Source organism: Suillus plorans (assembly GCF_016647745.1).
Source record: "Suillus plorans strain S12 chromosome Unknown HD556scaffold_20, whole genome shotgun sequence".
Taxonomy (NCBI): Eukaryota; Fungi; Basidiomycota; class Agaricomycetes; order Boletales; family Suillaceae; genus Suillus; species Suillus plorans.
This window is the reverse complement of record NW_024537404.1, coordinates 230,438-250,976: the sequence shown is the minus strand read 5'-3', so window position 1 is coordinate 250,976 and position 20,539 is coordinate 230,438. Positions and strand designations below refer to the sequence as shown.

Sequence of the window (20,539 nt, the reverse complement as noted above, 5' to 3'; positions counted from 1 at the left end):
GGCTCTCAGCCTAGGAAGGTTGCTGCCCGAGTAAGACCTTCGCACAATGGAATCCCTCCTCAGGTGTTTGAGCCGAAAGACATTGATATGCTTAGATCTCCGACGGCACGCCTCAATGACGTATGTATTAACAGTTGCGCCATCCTTCTGTGGTACTCTCAGTGGGATACATCGACACAGATCGCAATGTTGTCAACTCACGATCTTCCCCGTATTCGTTACAATGCGCCAGATGATGTCATCTGGCGCAATGCATCGTGGGTCCGCTATTGGGACAAGGATACATGGGTGCTTCCAATCCATCGTCCATCAGTCATTGGGCACTGGGTGTTATGTGTCATCCGGCTGTCGCACAAAGAGCTTCACCTGTTTGATAGCCTTGGCGATAGGAAGCCTTGGCCAAGTGATGTTAAAGTAAGTTGATTTTAATTGCGTATTTTGGTTTAACTGACGTGCGTCATGCAAAAGGATATAATGAAACTGATTGCTCGATTTCTGGCAGTGGCGCGTCAACATGGCCATCACGTTGATATTGACCTTGAAGGGTGGGTAGCACGACCACTGAATGTAAGCTCACTTTGTGTTTTTATCAGGATTCTGACAGTTTGTATTATTTAGATGGAACACCTTCAAACCAATGGGTATGACTGTGGTGTATGGGTTTTAGCTACCATTTTGGCCATTGTACGTGGTAGATATGTTACAGGAATGCATGAGCGAGATATGGACAATATGCGATACTATCTCCATACTATGGTTTTTGCCCTACCAATGATGTCATAGTGTAGTTCAATATCAATGATAGGCATTGCCCCACCAAGATGAGAGGATACGGGAGAGTAACAGAGGGGGCAAATGATGTTGGTGCATTACTCTTCAACGAGGTTCTGTGTGTTCAGAAATATATATTGCTGCATTTACACTATTTTACAGCATGATAGACGTTGAATGACATTGGATGCTTAATGTAGCAAGTCGCGAGTGACCAAATGTATTCAAAAATCGAGTCAAAAGGATGGAAAGTCAAGGGAGCAAGCCATGCAGCTTTCTGAAATTCATGCAAAGTAAGACAAGCATCATGGCCCAGTTAAACACACTGCCATTTTGCCCGTTACCTATTATAAGGCGTGCTCAATTCTTAGGATGTCAAGTTCAAGATGTGTCAAGTTCCTGCCATAAGCCAAATAAGATAGCCATTTGGGCTGCCGAAGCCACCGAAGTGCTTTAGACACTGTCACACCGATGGACTTACAAGTTTAAGTGAACATAGAAACTTCGATGTAGTCAACTGACTAATGATGGGCTATCCAGCGCAGAATGTAGTACAACACTATTAGGAAGTCTTCACCGCAAAAGTAGCATTTCTATAAGATAACTCCCAGAATTCTAGCACCCTTCTATCACGCCATAACAAGAAGCACCACCTCTTCCTATCGGGTACCATCAGTGCTCAACATCCCGTTTTCTTCTGAAACGCATGATACGATGTTGGAGAGAGAGAGAGAATTGAGCTCGATCATTGCACATAACTTCTCGTGTGGGGACAGTGCTGAGAGTCGCTGGTTATCGTTGGGGGGCTCTTGCTTGTGCGGACTGAGGATAACATCTGCCAGAGAATCAAAGCTGCCATCGCCGATGGTGGCTGGGATCTCCTCGAGCTCTTTAATGTGCTGTTGGATGCGTGCTTCGATGAAGCGATCGCGCTCGTTGATGATCTGGTGCACGTCGAGACCTACAGGCATTATGGAGGGAATGAGGAGGCGCTGGAGGCGTGTTGCAACCATAGTTGGGTCGACGTTCGGTGGGCGCTCAAGGTGGGAGAAGGGAAGCCTGAATGCATTATACGGGTACACACCCGAGTTAACAGCTTCCTCGAAGAATTACGACTTCAACTGGCACAGGTGTTTCGGTGGGTGGGGGCAGGACAATGTGGCCTTTCTGTATTTTAGCAGCACTGTTGACTGTACAGGGTACACACCTGAGTTAACAGCTTCCTCGAAGAAAGGGCCTTTGGGAAGATCAGCAGGGTCGATGGGAGAACCATGCTCTTCTCCATTTATGACTTCAACTGGCACAGGTGTGTCGGTGGGTGGGGGCGGGACAATGTGGCCTTTCCGTATTTTAGCAGCACTGTCGACTGTACAGGAGGGGATGTCTGGGCCCTGGAGAAGCTTCTCGAGATCCGGGACGGCAGTGTTGGAAATGTGAATTGCATGCTGTATGTGGTCTGGGATGGGAGAACCATTGACTTGGGAGGTGAATCAGTCACTGGGCGTGAAGATGATGTAGAGCTTACTGGATAATGGTATCAAGGACTCATCGCGCCCTGCATAGCGCCACTTGCGAAATAGGCCTCCCAAAAGGCTATGAAAAAAATTGCAACCCTCTCGAGCCTCCAGAAATGAGCTGGCACCAGGTACCAGTCCCTTGGGTCATAATTACTGTTTCAGGTATGTCCTGGCGCTTGAACCGTTCTTCCTCTTCGATTTCAACGTTCCAGTTTCGCTTCTTCAAACTTACTACAATTATCCAAGTTCCAAAATTTTCATGGTTTGCACATTATCGTTTGATCAATCAGTACCTACCGGTACTTCTGTACATTAATTGTACGTTACCTCCTGCAAAATGGCCGCATCCACCGGCACATCAAGATCATCCTACCGGCGTGACCTTATTGATGTTGCCATGCTCACAGACTCACAGTCTTTTTTGGTTACTCGGATTGTAAGTACTGACTGTACTATGGTTGTATTTTCGGATTTGCTGATATGCTTCCAGATGGTGGATAAGGTGGTGTCGACAGCGGACGCTGAACTTAGTGAAGTCACCGAAGGCTCCCAAGTCAGTGAAGGATGGAAGAGCCTCGATGGGATACCTTGTATCATGGGTGGGATAAAGGCGCTTGTCGGTAGGTTCGTCACAACACATTTACACTAATCTTGACATCATTGTAGCATCTCTTGGCGGGACACTGCGTGGGCGCACAGGTAGTGACTTCCCCTGGAAAACACTTCCAAAAGAATTAGCTCGCCTTGGGTATGTTCTCGTCAATTATCCTGACGAGACCTTGATGCCTGGCGAGCTGCGACCCACTATCTCTCGTTCTAAAGGCATCCACGATCTGACCCAACAGCATCGCGTCAATCTCATCAATTGCCTCAAGGCAGGTACCCTCACCATTCGAGCAGTTACGAATGATGCTGCTCGCATGCGTCTCACTACTTCAAAGGACCCTGTCATCATCGGAGATGCCCCCTCAGCCTGCTCCATGTATCCCCGTGGGCGACGTGCATTTGCTGATGGCCACATTGACCAAAAGGGTCTTCGTCGTCTACAACGGCTTCCTTCACCTGTTCTTCAACCGTCTCCTTCACCTATTCTTCAACCGTCTCCTTCACCTGTTCTTCAACTGTCTTCTTCACCAGTCTCTCATCGTCGCGTCCAAGTCATTGTGGAGATCACACAGCCGCCTCCCCGCCCAGTTTCTATCACACAACCGCGGATCACACAGCCGCCTCCCAGCTCAGCTTCTATCACGCGACCGCCACCCTGCCCAGCTTCTCGAGCAGTTCACAAACCATCTAGTACGCGCACCGAGCATCTTATTCCCCCAATTACTTCCGTCAATGGGGCTGAATCAAGCTCTGAACATGACAGTACTGATGATGAAAATGATTGTGAGGATGAAATTTGCGAGAGTGGTCGTTACCCTGTGAAGCGCCTTAGACGCTGATTGAGCCTATCTCTATCCTGAGACCAAACGTAGATAGGACGTGTACGTAGCCCAACATAATCTGTGCTCATACCTCTAACCTGATTTTGATATCCCGCTGTATTCGGGTACAAACTAAGGTTTCAGCCTCATTGTCCTCAACGTGATCTTTAGTAATAAATCTGCTTTTATGCCGAACCCTCTCTGGAGCCTCCGGAGCCTCCCAAAGACCTGGCTATTCGACGAGTCGCCCTCTACACCCTCTTCAGCCACCATTCTTAGACCTCCGTAATATTTTGCACGTTGAGTTTCGCTTCTGTACTCCTGCCTGTTCTAACTTATTTAGTCTGAATGAAATTAAAGATGGCCTGCAGAAACAGAGACCCTGTACCGACTAAATCTTCCATAAGTATGAGGCCTTGTGTCCGTTTTTTTCGCCCACTTTCAGGACCCCAGCTGCCCACCTAGTATCTCGTATAATACGTTCAAAGGACAGTGCCAATTTCACCCCCTCTGGGCAGGTAAGCAACGCCCTCCTGCCTGCATCCAATCTTCTTAATATTCATATACATTTTGCTAGATATTGCAGATATGACCCAGAACACCCGTGATAATCCTGCCAGTGACCAGTGGTCGACCCAGAACACCCATGATAATCCTCCTGCTAGTGACCAGTGGTCATATCCTAACCCCTTCATGGACTCACCTCCTACATTCGACTACACTCAAGAGCAGTTAGGCGGAGGACGATATCAAACACCACCTGTTGAGTTGACACCCTCCCGCCTCAGGAGCAAGCTCAAGCCTACGGCACGGGACGTTGGCATTATCAGAGGGGCCACTCTCCGTCGCCAGGCCTGTCAGCAACCCTCTGAGGACAGCGCACAGTCTGATCCACCAGGCTTTAACCACGAGGGGACTTCAACAAGCGACACGTCATTGCTTGCGCCTAATGTTGCTGAACGTCATCATGCCTCACCAATTCCACCTGCTTCACCTGCCCCTCCACAATCAAGCGATTTGTCGTCGCTTACGCTTAACGTTGCCCATAGTCGTCAGGCCTCGCCATCTCCATTTGCTCCTGCTGCCCCCACACAATCAAATGATGCATCATCACTTACGCTTAATGTTGCTCACAGTCGTCATGCCTCGCCGTTCACACCTGCCCCTGCACAATTGCCAGATCTATTTTATGGCTCTAGTATGAGCCACCAAGCTGCTTGGATGGAGCAAAACTCTGGCGCTGACACCTATAACATGTTGGGAGGTGACACCTTCCCAGCCGGGTTACTTGAGGATCAAACTTTAGACGTGGTTGGAACGTCTGTGCCTGCTAATGTGCAAGGCGGCCAGCTCACCACGCAAGATGTGTCCCGCCTACCACCTCAGCCCTCGTTTCATTTTCCTCAAAGTTCAATGGGACCATCGATGGCACTTCCTCGTGGATGCTCGCAAGGCCCTGCGGGTCAACAACCTTCAGGTTTTCCCCAGGATTTGTCTCATCTCGCCCCATTTGTACTCCGTCCCGTGCCATCCTCGTCTCGAGACCATGTGCTCCCCCTGCCAACCACAAATATAATCCCACCAACGCCGCTGCAGCATGGCGCCAGCAAGACTAACAACACCAATTCAATGAACACTGCCGCGACTCAGGCACTCCCTATTGTGACGAGAGATCCCAGTCCACGGTTGGACCTGGGGCATTATCCTTCTGCTGCTGTCTCCAATAGTCGGTTTCCTGAGGAGAATGAGCCAGTCACGCATAATGATGGTCCCACTGTTACAGGACGCAGGTCTACAGAACTGAACGCAACCCTTGATGCCGGGTTTGCAGAAGTTGAACATTGCTTTCTCAATCTGTCAACATCTACCACACTCCCCGTCAACCAGCTGATCAATTCATTCTTGAAGAGCCGTGGACGCACGGTGGTTAGTACCAATTACTGGAATCTTTACGCAAACTACTTTAAAGATAACGTCCGGCAAGAACTTGCTCGCATTGGCAGAGTGGCACCTGAAGGAGGTGGTACACCTAGTGAGTACAATTTCACTGGAATCATGTATATCATGTTTATCGTCTTGCAGGTGCAACCGTGCGAACACAATGCTACGATAAGTTCAAGGAAGCCTACCCCGACACATATCAAGACATCCTGTCGATGCACGAGGAGGCATCTCTCCTAGGGTCATCTCCCCAAACCATTGCGCAGCGTGGCCAAACTTTTCAAAAACAATATCGAAGGGTTATCAATATTGTATGTTATTATATTATCTACTGACACCACCTGACTCTTTTTGTCGTAGCTTGAGTCTGGTTCCGTTAAATTTGGCTTTGAAGCAGCTATCGTACTCTGTGGGAAGGTGGTTAATGAGGACGGATCACTCGGTCACAACTATAACACACCTGGCGCTGCGGGGGTAAGCTTATTCATAGGTATATGTACTGATACACACTCAACAAGTAATAGTTTTGGCAGACACGGTGCCGCGCCAGTAATGATGCAATTATAGGTCATCTTAAGGCACATGTGTAGTAAGTCGAAGATCAGTTATGTTTACGCAAATCCTCACGTGGCTCTAAACAGCAATACGACATCTCTATCCACAGTCGATGACGCATTTAGGGACGACGTTGATGATAGTCATGATGACCCAACCACCACCACCAACCTGGATCAGTCTTCTGACATCATTGAGGGACGCGACGATGGTTTGAAGTGGGTGAAGAGCCAAATCATCAAGGCAGTCGGTATGTTTGATTATCGTCTGTCTTTTCATTCACTTAAACTAATGTGCCATACGTCACACCAGCCCGAGTTGGTATGTTTGATTATCACCACTATTTTTTTACTCACGTTAACTAACATAATCTTATCATGCTAGCTCGACCTGGCGCTGGGTTCAATGACAAGAACTTTCCTTGGAAACTTATGCCGTCGGCCCTTGTGGAAGCCAATCTTTGTATCAAAGGATACCCCGCTCACAAGTGTCTCTTACTGGGCGAAACTCACAATGAGATTTCCAAGAAGAAAGGTATTGCTGCGCTGACACAGAAGGAAGTCACAGCACTTGCAGATGCTTTGAAGGCAGGAACTATGGTAATTTGCAAATCTGAGCATGAGCGATGTACGTGTCAACTACGCTATGCTAGCGAACTGATGCGAACTGATTTTTATGACATGTAGCGGTAATGATTGCCTCTGAGAAGCCTGTAGTCGTGGGCGAAGCGCCTCCATCAGATTGGCCGCATTCTGGTGCCCGACAACTCTATCTTGATGGCCACACGGATTACAACGGCCCTGCTCGCCTCAAGCCCAGCACTGCGACCACAAAAATAAAGAAGGGTAATAAAACACTCAAGGCCCCTCTTCCTCCTCTACCTTCTATCGATGAATCGGATGATGATGATCGAGCTGGACCTTCTGCTTCAAAGCGCGCACCTCAGGCGATCCCCCCGAAACCAAAAATGCGTGTGGAACTTGATCTACTTCCACCTCTACCCTTACGTCCTTTCAGAGTCGTTCCTAGGTCGGCTATCCCCCAGGCTCGGAACGAGCCATCTGTCCCTCAGAATCGGAGTGAGCCAGCTGCCCGTCAAGCTCAGGGTGATGTTATCGAACTAACGTCCACTGAAGAGAAGCCCTCCGAAGAACCTGACACGGAATACGAAGAAGCAGCACTGTGGGAAGAGGAAGCTTAAGTCGACAAATACATCGCGTGCATCAAAGAAGCTTGCCTCATCGACAGAGAAGACTGACGCTTCGAAAGTGGGGAAGAAAGGAGTAGGAGCGAAGAACAATCCCCAACCCAAGGGTCCTCCCTTGCAGACGTCAAACCATTCTCCAACAAAGGGCGGTCCACTATCCCCATTGACAGTGGGTTCATCGAGCGTAGCAGCCTCGCCGGAAAGTGAGTATTATTTGCTTCTATTTAAGTCCTGCTTATTTCAGATTTTACAGGCACAGCAATGCGACTTCGAGATGGGCCAGATGGGCCAGATGGGCCCTCAAACTGTCTCGGAGGGAAAAAAGAGTCAGTTTATTTTATTTGTTTCTTTATTTCTATGTCTCATTGTCTACACTCTAGAACATGTCAAACCACGACCAGTCACCAAAGGCTCTAAGCAGTCCTATGAAGCGTGCTCTTCGTATGGTATATAACGACTCGGACTCTGAATCCGAAGAGGATAAGGACGCGAAGGCAGCTACTGAAATCTGTGGCAATGTCGAGTCCTCTGGTGCGGTCCATACTCAGGCAGATGATGTTCCAGAAGGAGGGGCACTACACAATGAAGTACCAGTGGGTAATACACACGAGGAAGAACAAGTTCCTGCTGTCGCACCTACTGTTCCAAACCAACGGCCTCTTCATGTCCCTCGTCCCCAGGTTCCGCCTCTTCGTGATGTGCCTCGCTCCGATAGTCCTCATGACTCAGAACCTCTTCGTGATGTCCCTCGCTCCGATATTCCTCGTGACTTAGAGCCTGACGTCCCTCATCCCAATACTCCTCGTGATCCGGAACCTCTTCAGTGATGCCCCTGGTACCCAGATTCCTCGTAACTCGGATCCCTTGCATGACCCACCGCGCAACCTTCATGAGCCTTCACACAACCCTCGTGAGCCTCTCCAGTACCCTCGTGAGCCTCTCCATTACCCTCGTGAGCCTGCTTGGCACGACCCTCGTGGTGCCCCTCCTGACCCACGGGATGATATTCAATATGACCTTCGTCATCCTTCCCATGGCAATTCTCGTGACCCTCTGCACCCATACGACCAACGTTACCGTGTGCGTCATCGCGAGGTCCAGAGTCAGCGTGAAGTCACTCCAATTACCGACCATGACTCCCTTCACCCCCACGATACCTTTTACCCGCGTGATTCTTGTCATCCCCGCCACCTTAGTGGTTACCCACATCCGGAGAGTGATTTCAATACTCGGGATAGCTCTCCTGTATCGGATCTTTTTGGTCACGGTGAGCAGGAACGCTCATACCCAAGCAGGTATAGCCCTGTATTTGATCCAGGCTATGCTCGCGAAGCTGAATATAGTCGACGCGAGGACCGTGATGAGCGTGGGCACTTATTGGCTCCCTATCGTCCAGTTGGTGCAGGTGCTTATCGTAATGGAGGATACCCCCAAGACAGAAGATACTACGAGTCGAGGTGGACAGACCGTGAGGATCCCTATGTCCGTGACGCCGTGCCACGATCCATTCGTGATGCAACTAACCCCCCGCGAGCACCTCCCCCTTAACCAACGCCCACCTTACTTCTTAAATTCATGTCTATGTTTTCCCTGTCGTTATGGTGTCCTGTCATATTTTGCTCATGCCTATCCCCATCATCTTGTTGCTGTGTCGTGACTCCCTGTTATACCTCACATTGGTAGCTACTATGTTTTGTAATCTTTTATGTCAATATCAGTATAGCGGCTGCACAGCCTGCTTTTGTCTCGTTCGTAATGTTCACCTGATCACGAAGAATGTTGCACAGGAATGAAATCCTCAGACAAATGATCACACTGCCAAGACTTCTTATATCTCAGAAAACTTGAATCAACGGAGATTTCATGATTCTCATCAAACATAAGCATTAGATGGAGGGAATAACCTAACCCAACATAACATAACATAAGTAATGACATAAACAATGGGAGGCTACGAGAGGGTCGTTATACCGATGACGGCGGGACAGGTTTATATAACACGTTGGGCTCTCAGAGAGGCCTCTAGAACCGGAGAAAATACAACATAAGTAATGTCATAAATGATGGGAGGCTACGAGAGGGTCGTTATACTGACGACGGCGGGGAGGTTTGTATAACATGAAGTTGAGGGCTCTCAGAGAGGCCTCTAGAACCGGAGTGGACTACCCTCCAGCGACAACGGACGAGTCCATGGGGTGACCTGCGAGGGTGTTGTTGAGCCTCTTGAGGGGGTTGAAGGGGAGGCCCCGGGGAGAGGCAGGTCTCAGAGATGGGTTTCGTCCTACAACGAAACCAGGTCTAACAGACCGTGAGAACAGTGCAAAAGTGCTGCCAAGGGTGTCAAAATGCAGCTCGTGAAGGGCCTATCATCGTGCTCATCGCAAGCCGGTCATCCTGCCACGCCATTATCATCCCGCACAAGCAACCTCCTACTGGCATTCAACTCCCTACCGATTGGCGGAAACTCGCTGAATTGGTGATCGCATTTCTAGCAGCAGTTGGAAAAGAGGCCGGTCCCAAAGGGAACCAGACAGCGCTGATAAAAGCTTTGAGAGAGCTGTGGGACGCCGTCGTCTGTCCAGTGGTTGAGAATTTGGAAGGATTTGCAGGACGAGGTTCTCGCATATGGTGGTGCCCGACGTCTCTATTCAATTTCTTGCCGTTGCATGCTGCTGGCGAGTATAGAGCCAAGGGAAAGTCCGTTTCGCAGCAGTACATATCTTCATACACGCCATCTCTCACCGCGCTGATCAAGGCTCGTGCAAGTCATGACAAGTCCCCGTCGGTGCCCTTCGTTGCCATTGGTCAGGATTGCCCAGCCGGTGCCGAATCCATTTTGGATGCTGTGGAGCCTGAGATAGAATTGGTGCGGGGACTTTTGCCCCCTCCCCCAACTGTTTCGTTCTCCAAGATAACCAGCGTTGATGCCACTAAATCGAGGGCACTACGCGCATTTCGAGACAATACTTGGCTCCATCTCGCGTGCCACGGGACACAGAAATTTGACGAACCCTTTAAGTCGGCCTTTCTCATGCGCGACGAGCCGCTCTCGCTCCTCGACATCACGCAGACGGATCTGTCCCGGCATGAGTTTGCATTTCTTTCTGCCTGTGAAACCGCAGTCGGCGACGTTAGTACGCCTGATGAAGTGATACACTTAGCGGCTGGCCTGCAATTTGCCGGGTTTAATAGCGTCGTGGGGACAATGTGGAAGGTCACAGATAGCACCGTGCAGCACTTGGTGGAGGCATTCTACAAAAACATGCGCGGGGATGGTCCAATGAATTCTAAACGAGCTGCTTGGGCGCTGCACCGAGCGGTCCAGTCGTTGGCTTCTGACAAGGATATTCCAATGACCTTGGACCAGCGCATAGTCTTCGTGCATATTGGCATATGATTCGTTCCGTGCGTCCTCCTACCTTGATTAAAGCATTCTTGAGACAATCTGACGGCTTCTCATGTAGCGTCCAGTTACTATGGCCACGCACAACCTGTTACTTGCCAAGGACTTCGATATTGCGGACTTTGAGACTACGATATGCACATTCGATTTAGACTTCAATTTGTATTTTCCAGTTTGTTGCCTCGGAGTCGAAGGTGATCGTTCCTGTGCACTGAAGTACCGATGATTTGTGGATAAGATGAAGTTGCACAACGCTGATCTGGCATGACACCTCAGCAAGACAGAATTTGCGATGGACAATTGAGGGCGTTGAATGCACTCCCACCCATCATGCTGCAACGAAATCCGGTGCTTATGCCAAGGAGCCTAGCCCTAGCACGGTAGTGAGACCATAGACGAACGAAAATATGTAATTTCGTTCGTTCTCTTTTCAGAATAAATGCTCTGGCCTGCTGTGTCTGATGTGTCGTGGTGTATGGACAGCTTTCCTCGCCGAGGTCCCACAATGGATATCCACGTCATCAAGCCAAGATGATCGGAGTCGTGCATGATCAAGAGAGACAGGTTAATGAATTCTATTTTTGTAATCAAACTCGGACTGCTTTTTAGACTCTTCTACCGTTTAGAGCTGACCACTTGCTTACTAGCAAGTTCGGATACCCACTAAGATCTTCTCCGCGTTCTCGAATTTCGCTGCACCTCTATATACACTGTCTCGTAAGTGCTAGTGAGGATTGAAATATTGAACCCTGTAAACACGCTGTGTCGTGAGCCATGGTTTGCGTGGTTCTGATGAGCATCAAATTGAAAGGAGATGGGCGTGGACTCACTAATGCGAGGCCATACCGACTGCATAAGCGGTGTCGTACATTTGTGGGGCGGACGACACATCGTCACATGTTCGTTGGACGGCTCACTCCGACTATGGAGCTTAGATAGCGGTGCGCAGATAGGCGAGGACTGGCGGGACGGGAATGACGCAGTGCAGTCTATAGCATTGTCTCCAAATGGAAAGACAATTGCAAGCGGAAGCAAGGACGGGAAAGTGCGGTTGTGGGATGTCAAAACGAAAAAGGTCATTGCAAAATGGACGGGACACACCAATGTTGTGTGTGCATTGTGCTGGAGTGCAGATGGCCAGCGACTAGCGAGCGGATCCTGGGAAGGGATAACAAGAGTCTGGGATGTTGGCAGCAGCAAAACTGTCCTGACAATCATGAGACCGGGCACATATGGTTGGGTGTATTCGGTAATGTACTCGCCTGACTCTTCAAAGCTTCAAAACTTGCGAGCGGTTATAAGGAGACCGCTGTGCATATCTGGAATGTGGAGACAGGCGAACGTCTCAAAACACTTGAAACCCACCTGGACTTTCGGCTTGGCATGGACACGTCAGATAGAACTTCGCCTCATGTTAGGTAAGTAGTGGCTATTTTAATTTTTGAGGCGGCGTGGCGCCTCGTGGCACCTGACTCAACGATCTCACCTATGTACCCCCGTTCCTTTTTTTTCAGGCCTATCATGACCATTAAGACTTGGGCGAGTTTCACGACGCACACATCCCAACACGAAACATGGTCCATGGCTACACGGCACTCTGCCGGTTAGTTGGTGCTTTCCAAGTGGTTGTGTCAAATATGACTCACTTACTGGGAAGCTCCAACTCGTCGGGCCTGTGCGACGTTTCCTCACAATGTTTACCTCCATTGACTCTCCTCTTTCATGGGTGGAAGTTCTGACCTATCGGGTCTGTGCAACTTCTCCTTACAACGTGTCCATCGACTCTTCTGTGTGTGAGTTCCCATCCGAACGACACACTTCTGTCGTGCCATTCTAATTGCTATTTTGCAGTACGGAGAACCCGTGCTCATCTAGGTATTATGTGTCTCCAAGCACCTTCTCGAGGTCTGACATTGCCGATTCCACAAGTATCGTCGAGGAGCTACACATACACATACATCACTTTCGTTCCTCCTCTTTCTGGGTGCTTTTGAAGTGACTTCGATGACCACGTGGTGTCGAATGCGCTGGATCTGCTCTAGATAATGCTGTGTTCCTGCCTGATGCCATTGTCGGAGTCTGGCACAGAACTGAATATAAACTCGCCCCAGAGTCAAGATACTGCCACGTCCACTCAAGAGATGCATGGACTACTTATTTTTGACACTTTCACTTCTCCCCGCCCAGGATAAATGCGACTTGAGCGAAATCCGCAAGAGCTGCGACAGGTGAGTGCTCGACCACTGTATTCAGACTTGTTGCAGATACTCACCGGTACCCAAGCTACACCACTTGTGCAACCGTGGTAGTATACGCCAGGCTGGTCATGAGCCTACGAGAACACCGCATAAGACGCACCCCAAAATGGCATAAACGAACGATTGCCCTCTACTCTCAATTGATCACTGGTAGTTGGACACTCAGGCTGGGTTGGCATGAACGTTGTTTTTCGGGAGTGATGATCTGAATTCTTCTGCCGTTTAGAGCTAACGAGCTGCTTACCAGAGACTTCGGATACCCACTAAGATCTCTGACGCACGCATTCTCGAATTTTTTAGCACTTGCATACGCTGTCTTGTGCGTGAGGATTGAATCCTGTAATAACTTAGGGCTCGTTCGCCGACCGCTCGTTTGCGTGTGGTTAATATACTATTACTTTCAACCAATTCATGACAATCGATTGGAGTGTACATGTGGTTCGTCGATGATTATCTTTCTTACCAGGACAACTGCCGTGCTGAAGACGAGTCCCCGCGATCAAGAACGGCTCATAGAACTGTTTCTTTAGGTCCACTCAGAATCCAAAAAGGTCATCCTCTCCTTCGTCAACACCACAGCCTCCGACTTGAACGCTCAGTCGAAATTCTAGACCCGTGACCCATCTCTAACTCAAGCTTGGTAGACCACGAGCAAGACTACGCACGGTCGATCATTTTCAGACAAGTTCAAACATCCACATTGCTCGAGCAGCACGAAAATTTGTCCGAAAACAACTTACAGGCACTAATTGACTCCGAACTAGGTATTGCACCATCAACTGGCATGATACGAAAGCGAAAGCAGAAACATGACTCACTGTCCCGACGTCCTGCTCAGGCTGCCGGCTCGATTTTCAAATGCAGGTGGAACCTCCTTTCTAAGACGCGCAGGTGAGTCTGGTTGAATCTCGGTTTCACAGCGACATGTTCATGCCGTACTCACCTCAGGAGCACAAACCATATCTTCGCAGCAATCTACAGTTGTTACGCATTTTGATGTGCTACATGCACTGACAGACATAGATACTGTCAGAGCAACAACAATAGCGAGGAAGGAGAAACGCATTTTCTGTGCGAGGTGATATAGGATCTTCTGGAGGGGATCTTGAATGGTATCCCTGAGGATGGGGGAATACTACAGGATGACGGCTAGTTTTTATATTCTGCATTCACTCTTGGGCATGATTCTGATCGATTCGACAGAATTTGTTATTGCTATCAGATGGCAGAAATTTCGGTAGAACCTGCAGGAGGGTGTTCAATTGTCACGACCCTTTGTATCACAATCCGCTGGCAGGCATCGACAATTCTCTTCTTCGTCGTCACAGAACGCTCGAACGATTGAATAACCGGTTCCTCATCTCGATCTCTCACCCATCGCTTCATCATTTGAACATGCAGTGACCCTGCGCAACGACGAAGTTGACAAGTTGATATTCATTCTCATCGACACTTCCGATATGTATTCGGTCGATATTCCGTGTCACTTTCTCTCATGCATCCGTTGCTCCCTTACATGGGGTACGTGCAATTCGCCTATGCCATTAGTAGGCCGATGACTCTGCAACTGCTGCACAGAGATAACGGGTTATCTTTCGGACATGGATACTCATTCTCATTCTTGACATACGCTTGGTCAAAGGCCCCGAGTACTTGTCTTTGTCGCAGCCATCTGTAAGCGTACTAGCTTGCTATAGTTTCCATAATCTCATGAATATTGTCCGCGACACAGGCTTTCGTTTGACTACCTTTTGGCGTAACAGTTAAGTGGACAATCTTGATTAACTTACACTATCACAGTTCACTTTCAAGGTTTTAGTCTTCATCAAACAATCACGATGATATCAAGTTGGTCCATGGCATACCCCGATGACGCTGTGCTCCCTCGGAGACAAGGGACGGCGTTGACGAAACTAGCGACCATCAGCCAGCGCTCTACCAAGTTCCTCTTCCTCGTCAACCGCCCCTTGTACCCTATCCAACACTCGCTCGATGAAAATCACTCTCGAGCTCCCCACGGTACTCTGTTGGAAAGTGTCGCACAGTCAGTAGTATTTGTATTTGTCCTCTATCCTCATATCTGTCGATTTGTCCACTCTCATCATAGCGCACCCTCCTGTATGACCTTGGGCTTTGATTGCAGACCAGAAAATAACACGTCTGTCACGAATCACGAAGTGGCGTCTCGTTAGCGCCACCACACCGGAGAGGGCTAGCTTTCGAGGCCAACATTAGACGAACGGGTCCAAGATTGTCTGCACAGTGCGTTGCATCCTCCCAATACTAATCATCAACAGCAACAGTTGCTCGTTTCGACGGCCTCTCGAACTCAAGATTAGCGGACCACGAGAAAGACTAGGCACGGTCACATTTCCAGTCAAGTTCAAACATCCACATCACTCGAGCAGTACCAAAGTTTGTCCAAAGACAGCTGTGCTAATCGACTCCGGACTAGGTATTGCACTATCAACCATGATAACAAAGTGAAAGCAGAAACATAACTCGCTATTGCCACGCGCCACTCGGACTGCCGGCTCAATCATGATGTAACCCATATGTGCAGGCCAAAGCTGCCGTGGTCTAAAGCGCGCAGGTGAGTCACGTGGTTGAAGCCTGGTTCCACTGTTCATACTCACGGCATTAAGTTGACAGACCCAGTATAGGCAGCAATCTTGATCTGTTATGCATGGTGTTTCGCTACATGCGCTGACAGACATAGACGTTGTCAAGGCAACAACAACAGCGAAGAAGAAGACACGCATTTTCGGTGCGAGGCGATATGTAATTTTCTGGGGGGATCTCGAATGATATCTCTGAGGATGGGGGAACACTGTAAGACTTTGTATACTGATGGGCACGATTCTAATTGATTTGGCAGAATCGTTATTGCTATCAAATGTCAGAAATTCCGGTAGAACCTGCAGGAGCGTGTGTAACTGCGACCCTTGTGTCATAACTGGAATCCTATTGTGTTTTAGGGGTATAGTTTATGAGAGTTCCCGCATGAATTACTGATTTGAACAGTCTGCTATCAGTTGACGAGGCACGTTATCGTCAAGCCTAATAAGGCGCGCTATTCAGGTGCAACACGAAACTTCAAATGTAGAAAATCCAGGCCTAGAACACGGTCGATCATATTCAGATAAGTTCAAACATCCACATTGCACGAGCAGTACGAAAGTTTGTCCAAAGACAATCCTACTAATCGACTCCGAACTATTGCACCATCACCATCAACCATGATATCAAAACGAAAGCGAACCGTGGCTTACTGCTGCGACGTGCCGCTCGAACTGCTGGCTCAATTTTCAATTTTCAGAGGTCAAATGTGCCGTATTCTAAGGCGCGCAGGTGAGTTACAATCCTGGTTACACTGCTCATACTCACGTCATCAAAGTCACAAATCCAAACGAAGTTTACGCAACAATCATCATTTGGTGAGCAAGGTGTTTCGGCATGTGCACTGACAGACACGGATGCTGTTAAAGCAACAACAACGGCAAGGAAGAAGAAACGCATTTTCAGTGGGAGGCGATATGGAATTTTCTGATGGGGATTTCGAATGATATCTCTGAGGATGGGGGAACACTGTAAGACGACAGCCAGCTTTGTATACTGATGGGCACGATTCTAATTGATTTGGCAGAATAGTTATTGCTATCAAATGGCTGAAATTCCGGTAGAACCTGTAGGAGCATGTGCAAACGTCGTCACCTGCCCGCATTTGAAATGTAGGAAATCCTGGCAGGTGGCAGCGCTGCGTTTCGAACAGATCGTATAATCGCATTTCAAAGCTTCACTCCAGGTTCGCACCTCTGCTAGATGCTATTGATGCTCTCCCAGAGATGTCTTTTGGCAGTTCCTAGTAACATCAGAGCCACAGCAACACCACCTGCTCGTAGCTCAATCACATGAAATACGAGGAGTTCCTTGTAGGTGACGGCGCTGCATTTTGAACAGATCATAGAGTTGTTTTTCCAAGCTTCACTTTCTAGATTCATACCTTGACTTGGTTGGATGATCATTTAGGCATCATCGCTATTCTCCCAGAGATATCAATATTGGAAGTGTCTAAAATTGGAGTTGTAGCATGAAGACGAAATATCGTTTGAAACCCAGTTGACTGGCAATCTGAGCAAACTAATATCCCTTCAATGGCTCTCTCCTCATCTCGACGTCTTTCAAAGATCAATATCAATGAAGGGACCCACTCGAGATCGAGTTCTTCTCTTAGTCACTGCTACTCGACGCCAGACCACTAGGTCCGGTTCACCGATGCTAGTCAAACAAATTACATAGTTCAGAGCTAGGTGGACCGCATCAATGCAAAAAATCGTACTAGTACTGTTGATCCCACCACGTACGTGTTACTGCATATCTATTAAGCAGAATTGGCCCTCATTGGCGGTGCCGAACCGAGACTACAGCAGGGAGAGGGGAGCAACCTTGCTATGGTTTCCTTTGATTTTATTAGCACTCGGTGCTGGTACGACTCGTGCGAGCAGCTCAGACGTCAGACAAAAATGGTGCATGCATTTTCAAACTTACGCTTATAAATCAATGCACCGAACTTCATGTAATTGCGAGACACTAAGCAATCAACGAGGCGCATATAGACAAGACAGTCATCATTGAAGATAGTTGATGCACCGGATCTCCATTGCATTTCAGACTTCCGACATTGCCTCCTGCTGCTCCATCGTATTTGTCCAATATCTGCGCAAATGCCTCGGATGCGCCGCTCATATACAAAATTTGGGAGATACCTGCGTGTAGTGCGATGAGATGAGGGTTAGGTAATGGCAGGTCTTCCGTAGGGGCGTCGTGATTCTGGAAGGTGATAGTTTTACCGAGAAGCTTGCGAGGGTGCATCCACGGCCTGCCCCCAACCTCCTTGACCACGTACTCATTTTCTCGCTGGAGCATTGATCATTATGAGGCATTGCAATGATGCAAGACTACAGGCTCACCTCCGTCTGCTCGAGGTATACTTTCAGCTTGTCAAAATTATCGTGGGTATTCCATTCCAGCATCATGCCATTGGAAGGGTCGTCTACAAGCCTTTCCATGTTATCAATAGTTTCTTCGGACAGTCCTGAGTAATGCCGAATGATATTCCACGTTGCAGCCGCGGTATGTGTCTGCATAATCCAACTTGAGGGTCGATATTAATGATAACCTAACAGAGACATCCTTACCCGGTCCATGGTGAAAACCCCGACAGCCCGTTTCAGGATGTGCGTTGCTTGTAGGTTCACCCAACCCTGTTCGACACCTGCGGGTCTGTGTGCTCCATCCCATATACCTGAAACAACGCATTTATAACCATCTCGTCGATTAACCTGTTGGAAGTTAACGTCAATAGCTACTTTTTAACTAGTAGAGCGTGCATCGGTCCTGAATTTGCTACTCCGTTCCGTACCAGCAAGGCTGCCATAGGTGTCGTCAATAGTCGACGTGAACTGACCAGAAACCAAATCTGATGGTTGGTGGGCCCCGGCTGTGACTATCAAGGGAAAAACTGTGTTAGTGTCCGTGGCAGACATTTCCAAGTTCTAACTTACATGGCCATAGCAGATACATGAACCAAGTCCTCGCGAGGTTGACTTGCTCGTGGATCTTTTGGCATGCGCAAATAGCGCAGGCGGTATAACGCTGGGAGCTTTCGCCACCAGTCCCGCGAGCGTTCCTCAACATCGCGTCTAGAATCCTGGATGCATCCACATCATGCACGCTTGGTGGAGTCGTGATCCATCTGTTTTGATTAGTCGCTAGCTGTTCTATTATTTGTCGAGCCTGCTCCACGTAAGTCGCAGTGGATATAGTAGCGTTTTGCATGACCAAATACACATCCTCATTGAAGCTGATGACGGATTCAGGTTCGCTGATGGTTTCGTCCAAGTCGCTGATGTCACTCGCGTTTAGTGAATGATGCATGTGAGACGTTAGAACAAGTAAGATGCCGGGGTTGTTAGTCATAAATTTGCCTAGTAACGGGGCTATGATCACGATTGATATTTTTTTTGACAAGATATCTTCTTGGGCTGTCTGTGCTCACCGCTTGATACTTACCCTCGGGTTGAGGGTGATTTTTTTCGAACTAGATCTTCAAGGGTGTCGCACTGCTAGCCACTGGTTGCGAAAACAAAACGTGTATTACTGGTAGCTATGATAGCAGTACGCGTCAGGTATGCGTGGGATGTTCCGAGTCAAAGAAGCTGGCCCTGAAACCATACTTCTCATTCTCATTGGTACCAATACTGTCAGTGTCGACATATCACTCACTCTTTCTCACTGATAATGTCTGCTGTCTGAGACACCAAACGATAGACTCGAACAAAAGGCACCTCGAGATGATGATGATTCAGAAATACAGCACACATCCCGCTCTTCGCTCGATGAAAAGTTGGTTTTGGAGGTACCTGTCGCATTTCCAATTCTTCTAATTCATCATATCAGTGACATTTTGCAGGTTGGTGCTCACGTTGTACTAACCAGTTTGGCGGTGTTGACAAGCTCTCACCAACGTTTTTTGCTGGCATGGAAGCCAATGTTGATGTGCGTAATCAGTATTTCAGTATTTCTATTGCTTAGTTCTTATCTGTACCTCTGCTCTCAGTTCTGAATGGGCTGTGCACACCTCCGTTCCTCTGCAAATGCACTCATCGCTCGCCTTTCCTCGTTCCTCCACTGCTTTCGACCTAACAATGATGAAGCAACAGAACTTCTGCGAACCTCAAGGCCTTCGGCGTTTCATCTACATGTACTGCTCGCTCGCCTATCGTCATTCATTCACCACTCTCCACCTGAAAGTGACTCACCAGACAAAATTCACCAACTCGCCATGTCTTCGCAGTTAGATCCACGTGTGTTCCTAGCTCATCTTTCCTCATTTCTGCCTCGACCTCGACTCGGCACTGACGAAGGAGCCGAAACTCATTTCCCACCGCCTTTGAGTTCGCGTCCAGATGCACTCATCAGCCGTCTCCGCTCTCAACCCCACACCAATGAGGAAATCGAACACTCAAAATATATACACAATTATACAAGCTACACCAATGCACCAATCGGGTACATATAATGTCGCTGGGCTACTGTAACCAGAACGACAAACGATCATTCGAAGTTCAAACACCATCACCATCACTCCAGGCAGTGCTTGCTGTCTTACCGACTGAACCTGACCCGTCCAAGTATCAATGTTTTGTATATCCTGTTAGCCGCCCAATTCTTTAGGAAATTGCAAAAGGCCGTGGTCAGTTAACTCTAGTTGCATGATCGGTATTGTATCGGATACTAACGGTAACATAGGACGGTCTTCGGCATGTATTTTTTGACGATTGCAATACGTGGCGGAGTACCTGCGGTAAGCTGAGCGAATCAAAACTGACAATTCAGGCGTTTTGGTAAACCTGGCCAAACGCAACAATTGCAATACGTGGTAGAGTACCGGCAACCAG

General features: G+C 48.5%; 6 protein-coding genes across 6 annotated transcripts; 3 read left to right on the top strand and 3 right to left on the bottom strand.

Annotated features, from left to right (window-relative positions):
* Nucleotides 1-1,430: 1,430 nt before the first annotated feature.
* On the bottom strand, nt 1,431-2,436 carry HD556DRAFT_1441827 (uncharacterized protein; the record flags this gene model as incomplete). Its single annotated transcript, XM_041306359.1, has 4 exons — nt 1,431-1,830; nt 1,885-2,248; nt 2,297-2,364; nt 2,414-2,436. The coding sequence occupies 4 exons, from the start codon at nt 2,434-2,436 to the stop codon at nt 1,431-1,433; spliced, it is 855 nt and encodes a 284-aa protein (XP_041161650.1).
* A 3,061-nt stretch (nt 2,437-5,497) lies between these two features.
* Nucleotides 5,498-5,943, top strand: HD556DRAFT_1191412 (uncharacterized protein; the record flags this gene model as incomplete). The annotated part of the gene is made up of 2 exons (XM_041296180.1): nt 5,498-5,738; nt 5,798-5,943. Coding segments are annotated over 2 exons (387 nt in total), but the record flags the coding sequence as incomplete, so codon positions are not given.
* Nucleotides 5,944-9,763: 3,820 nt separating this feature from the next.
* On the top strand, nt 9,764-10,815 carry HD556DRAFT_1526462 (CHAT domain-containing protein; the record flags this gene model as incomplete). The annotated part of the gene is made up of 2 exons (XM_041309311.1): nt 9,764-9,772; nt 9,841-10,815. 2 exons carry the CDS (start codon nt 9,764-9,766, stop codon nt 10,813-10,815), a joined length of 984 nt encoding a protein of 327 aa, XP_041161648.1.
* Nucleotides 10,816-12,518: 1,703 nt separating this feature from the next.
* On the bottom strand, nt 12,519-14,145 carry HD556DRAFT_1307214 (uncharacterized protein; the record flags this gene model as incomplete). The annotated part of the gene is made up of 8 exons (XM_041300010.1): nt 12,519-12,692; nt 12,780-12,881; nt 13,094-13,153; nt 13,324-13,470; nt 13,820-13,858; nt 13,898-13,925; nt 14,023-14,054; nt 14,095-14,145. The coding sequence occupies 8 exons, from the start codon at nt 14,143-14,145 to the stop codon at nt 12,519-12,521; spliced, it is 633 nt and encodes a 210-aa protein (XP_041161647.1).
* Nucleotides 14,146-17,629: 3,484 nt separating this feature from the next.
* On the bottom strand, nt 17,630-19,016 carry HD556DRAFT_1471324 (uncharacterized protein; the record flags this gene model as incomplete). The annotated part of the gene is made up of 5 exons (XM_041308441.1): nt 17,630-17,996; nt 18,050-18,220; nt 18,278-18,447; nt 18,502-18,585; nt 18,644-19,016. 5 exons carry the CDS (start codon nt 19,014-19,016, stop codon nt 17,670-17,672), a joined length of 1,125 nt encoding a protein of 374 aa, XP_041161646.1. The 3' UTR covers nt 17,630-17,669.
* A 533-nt stretch (nt 19,017-19,549) lies between these two features.
* Nucleotides 19,550-20,512, top strand: HD556DRAFT_1362181 (uncharacterized protein). Its single transcript, XM_041302663.1, has 2 exons — nt 19,550-19,637; nt 19,699-20,512. Exon 2 carries the CDS (start codon nt 19,705-19,707, stop codon nt 20,158-20,160), a length of 456 nt encoding a protein of 151 aa, XP_041161645.1. The 5' UTR covers nt 19,550-19,637; nt 19,699-19,704; the 3' UTR covers nt 20,161-20,512.
* The last annotated feature ends 27 nt before the right edge of the window (nt 20,513-20,539 follow it).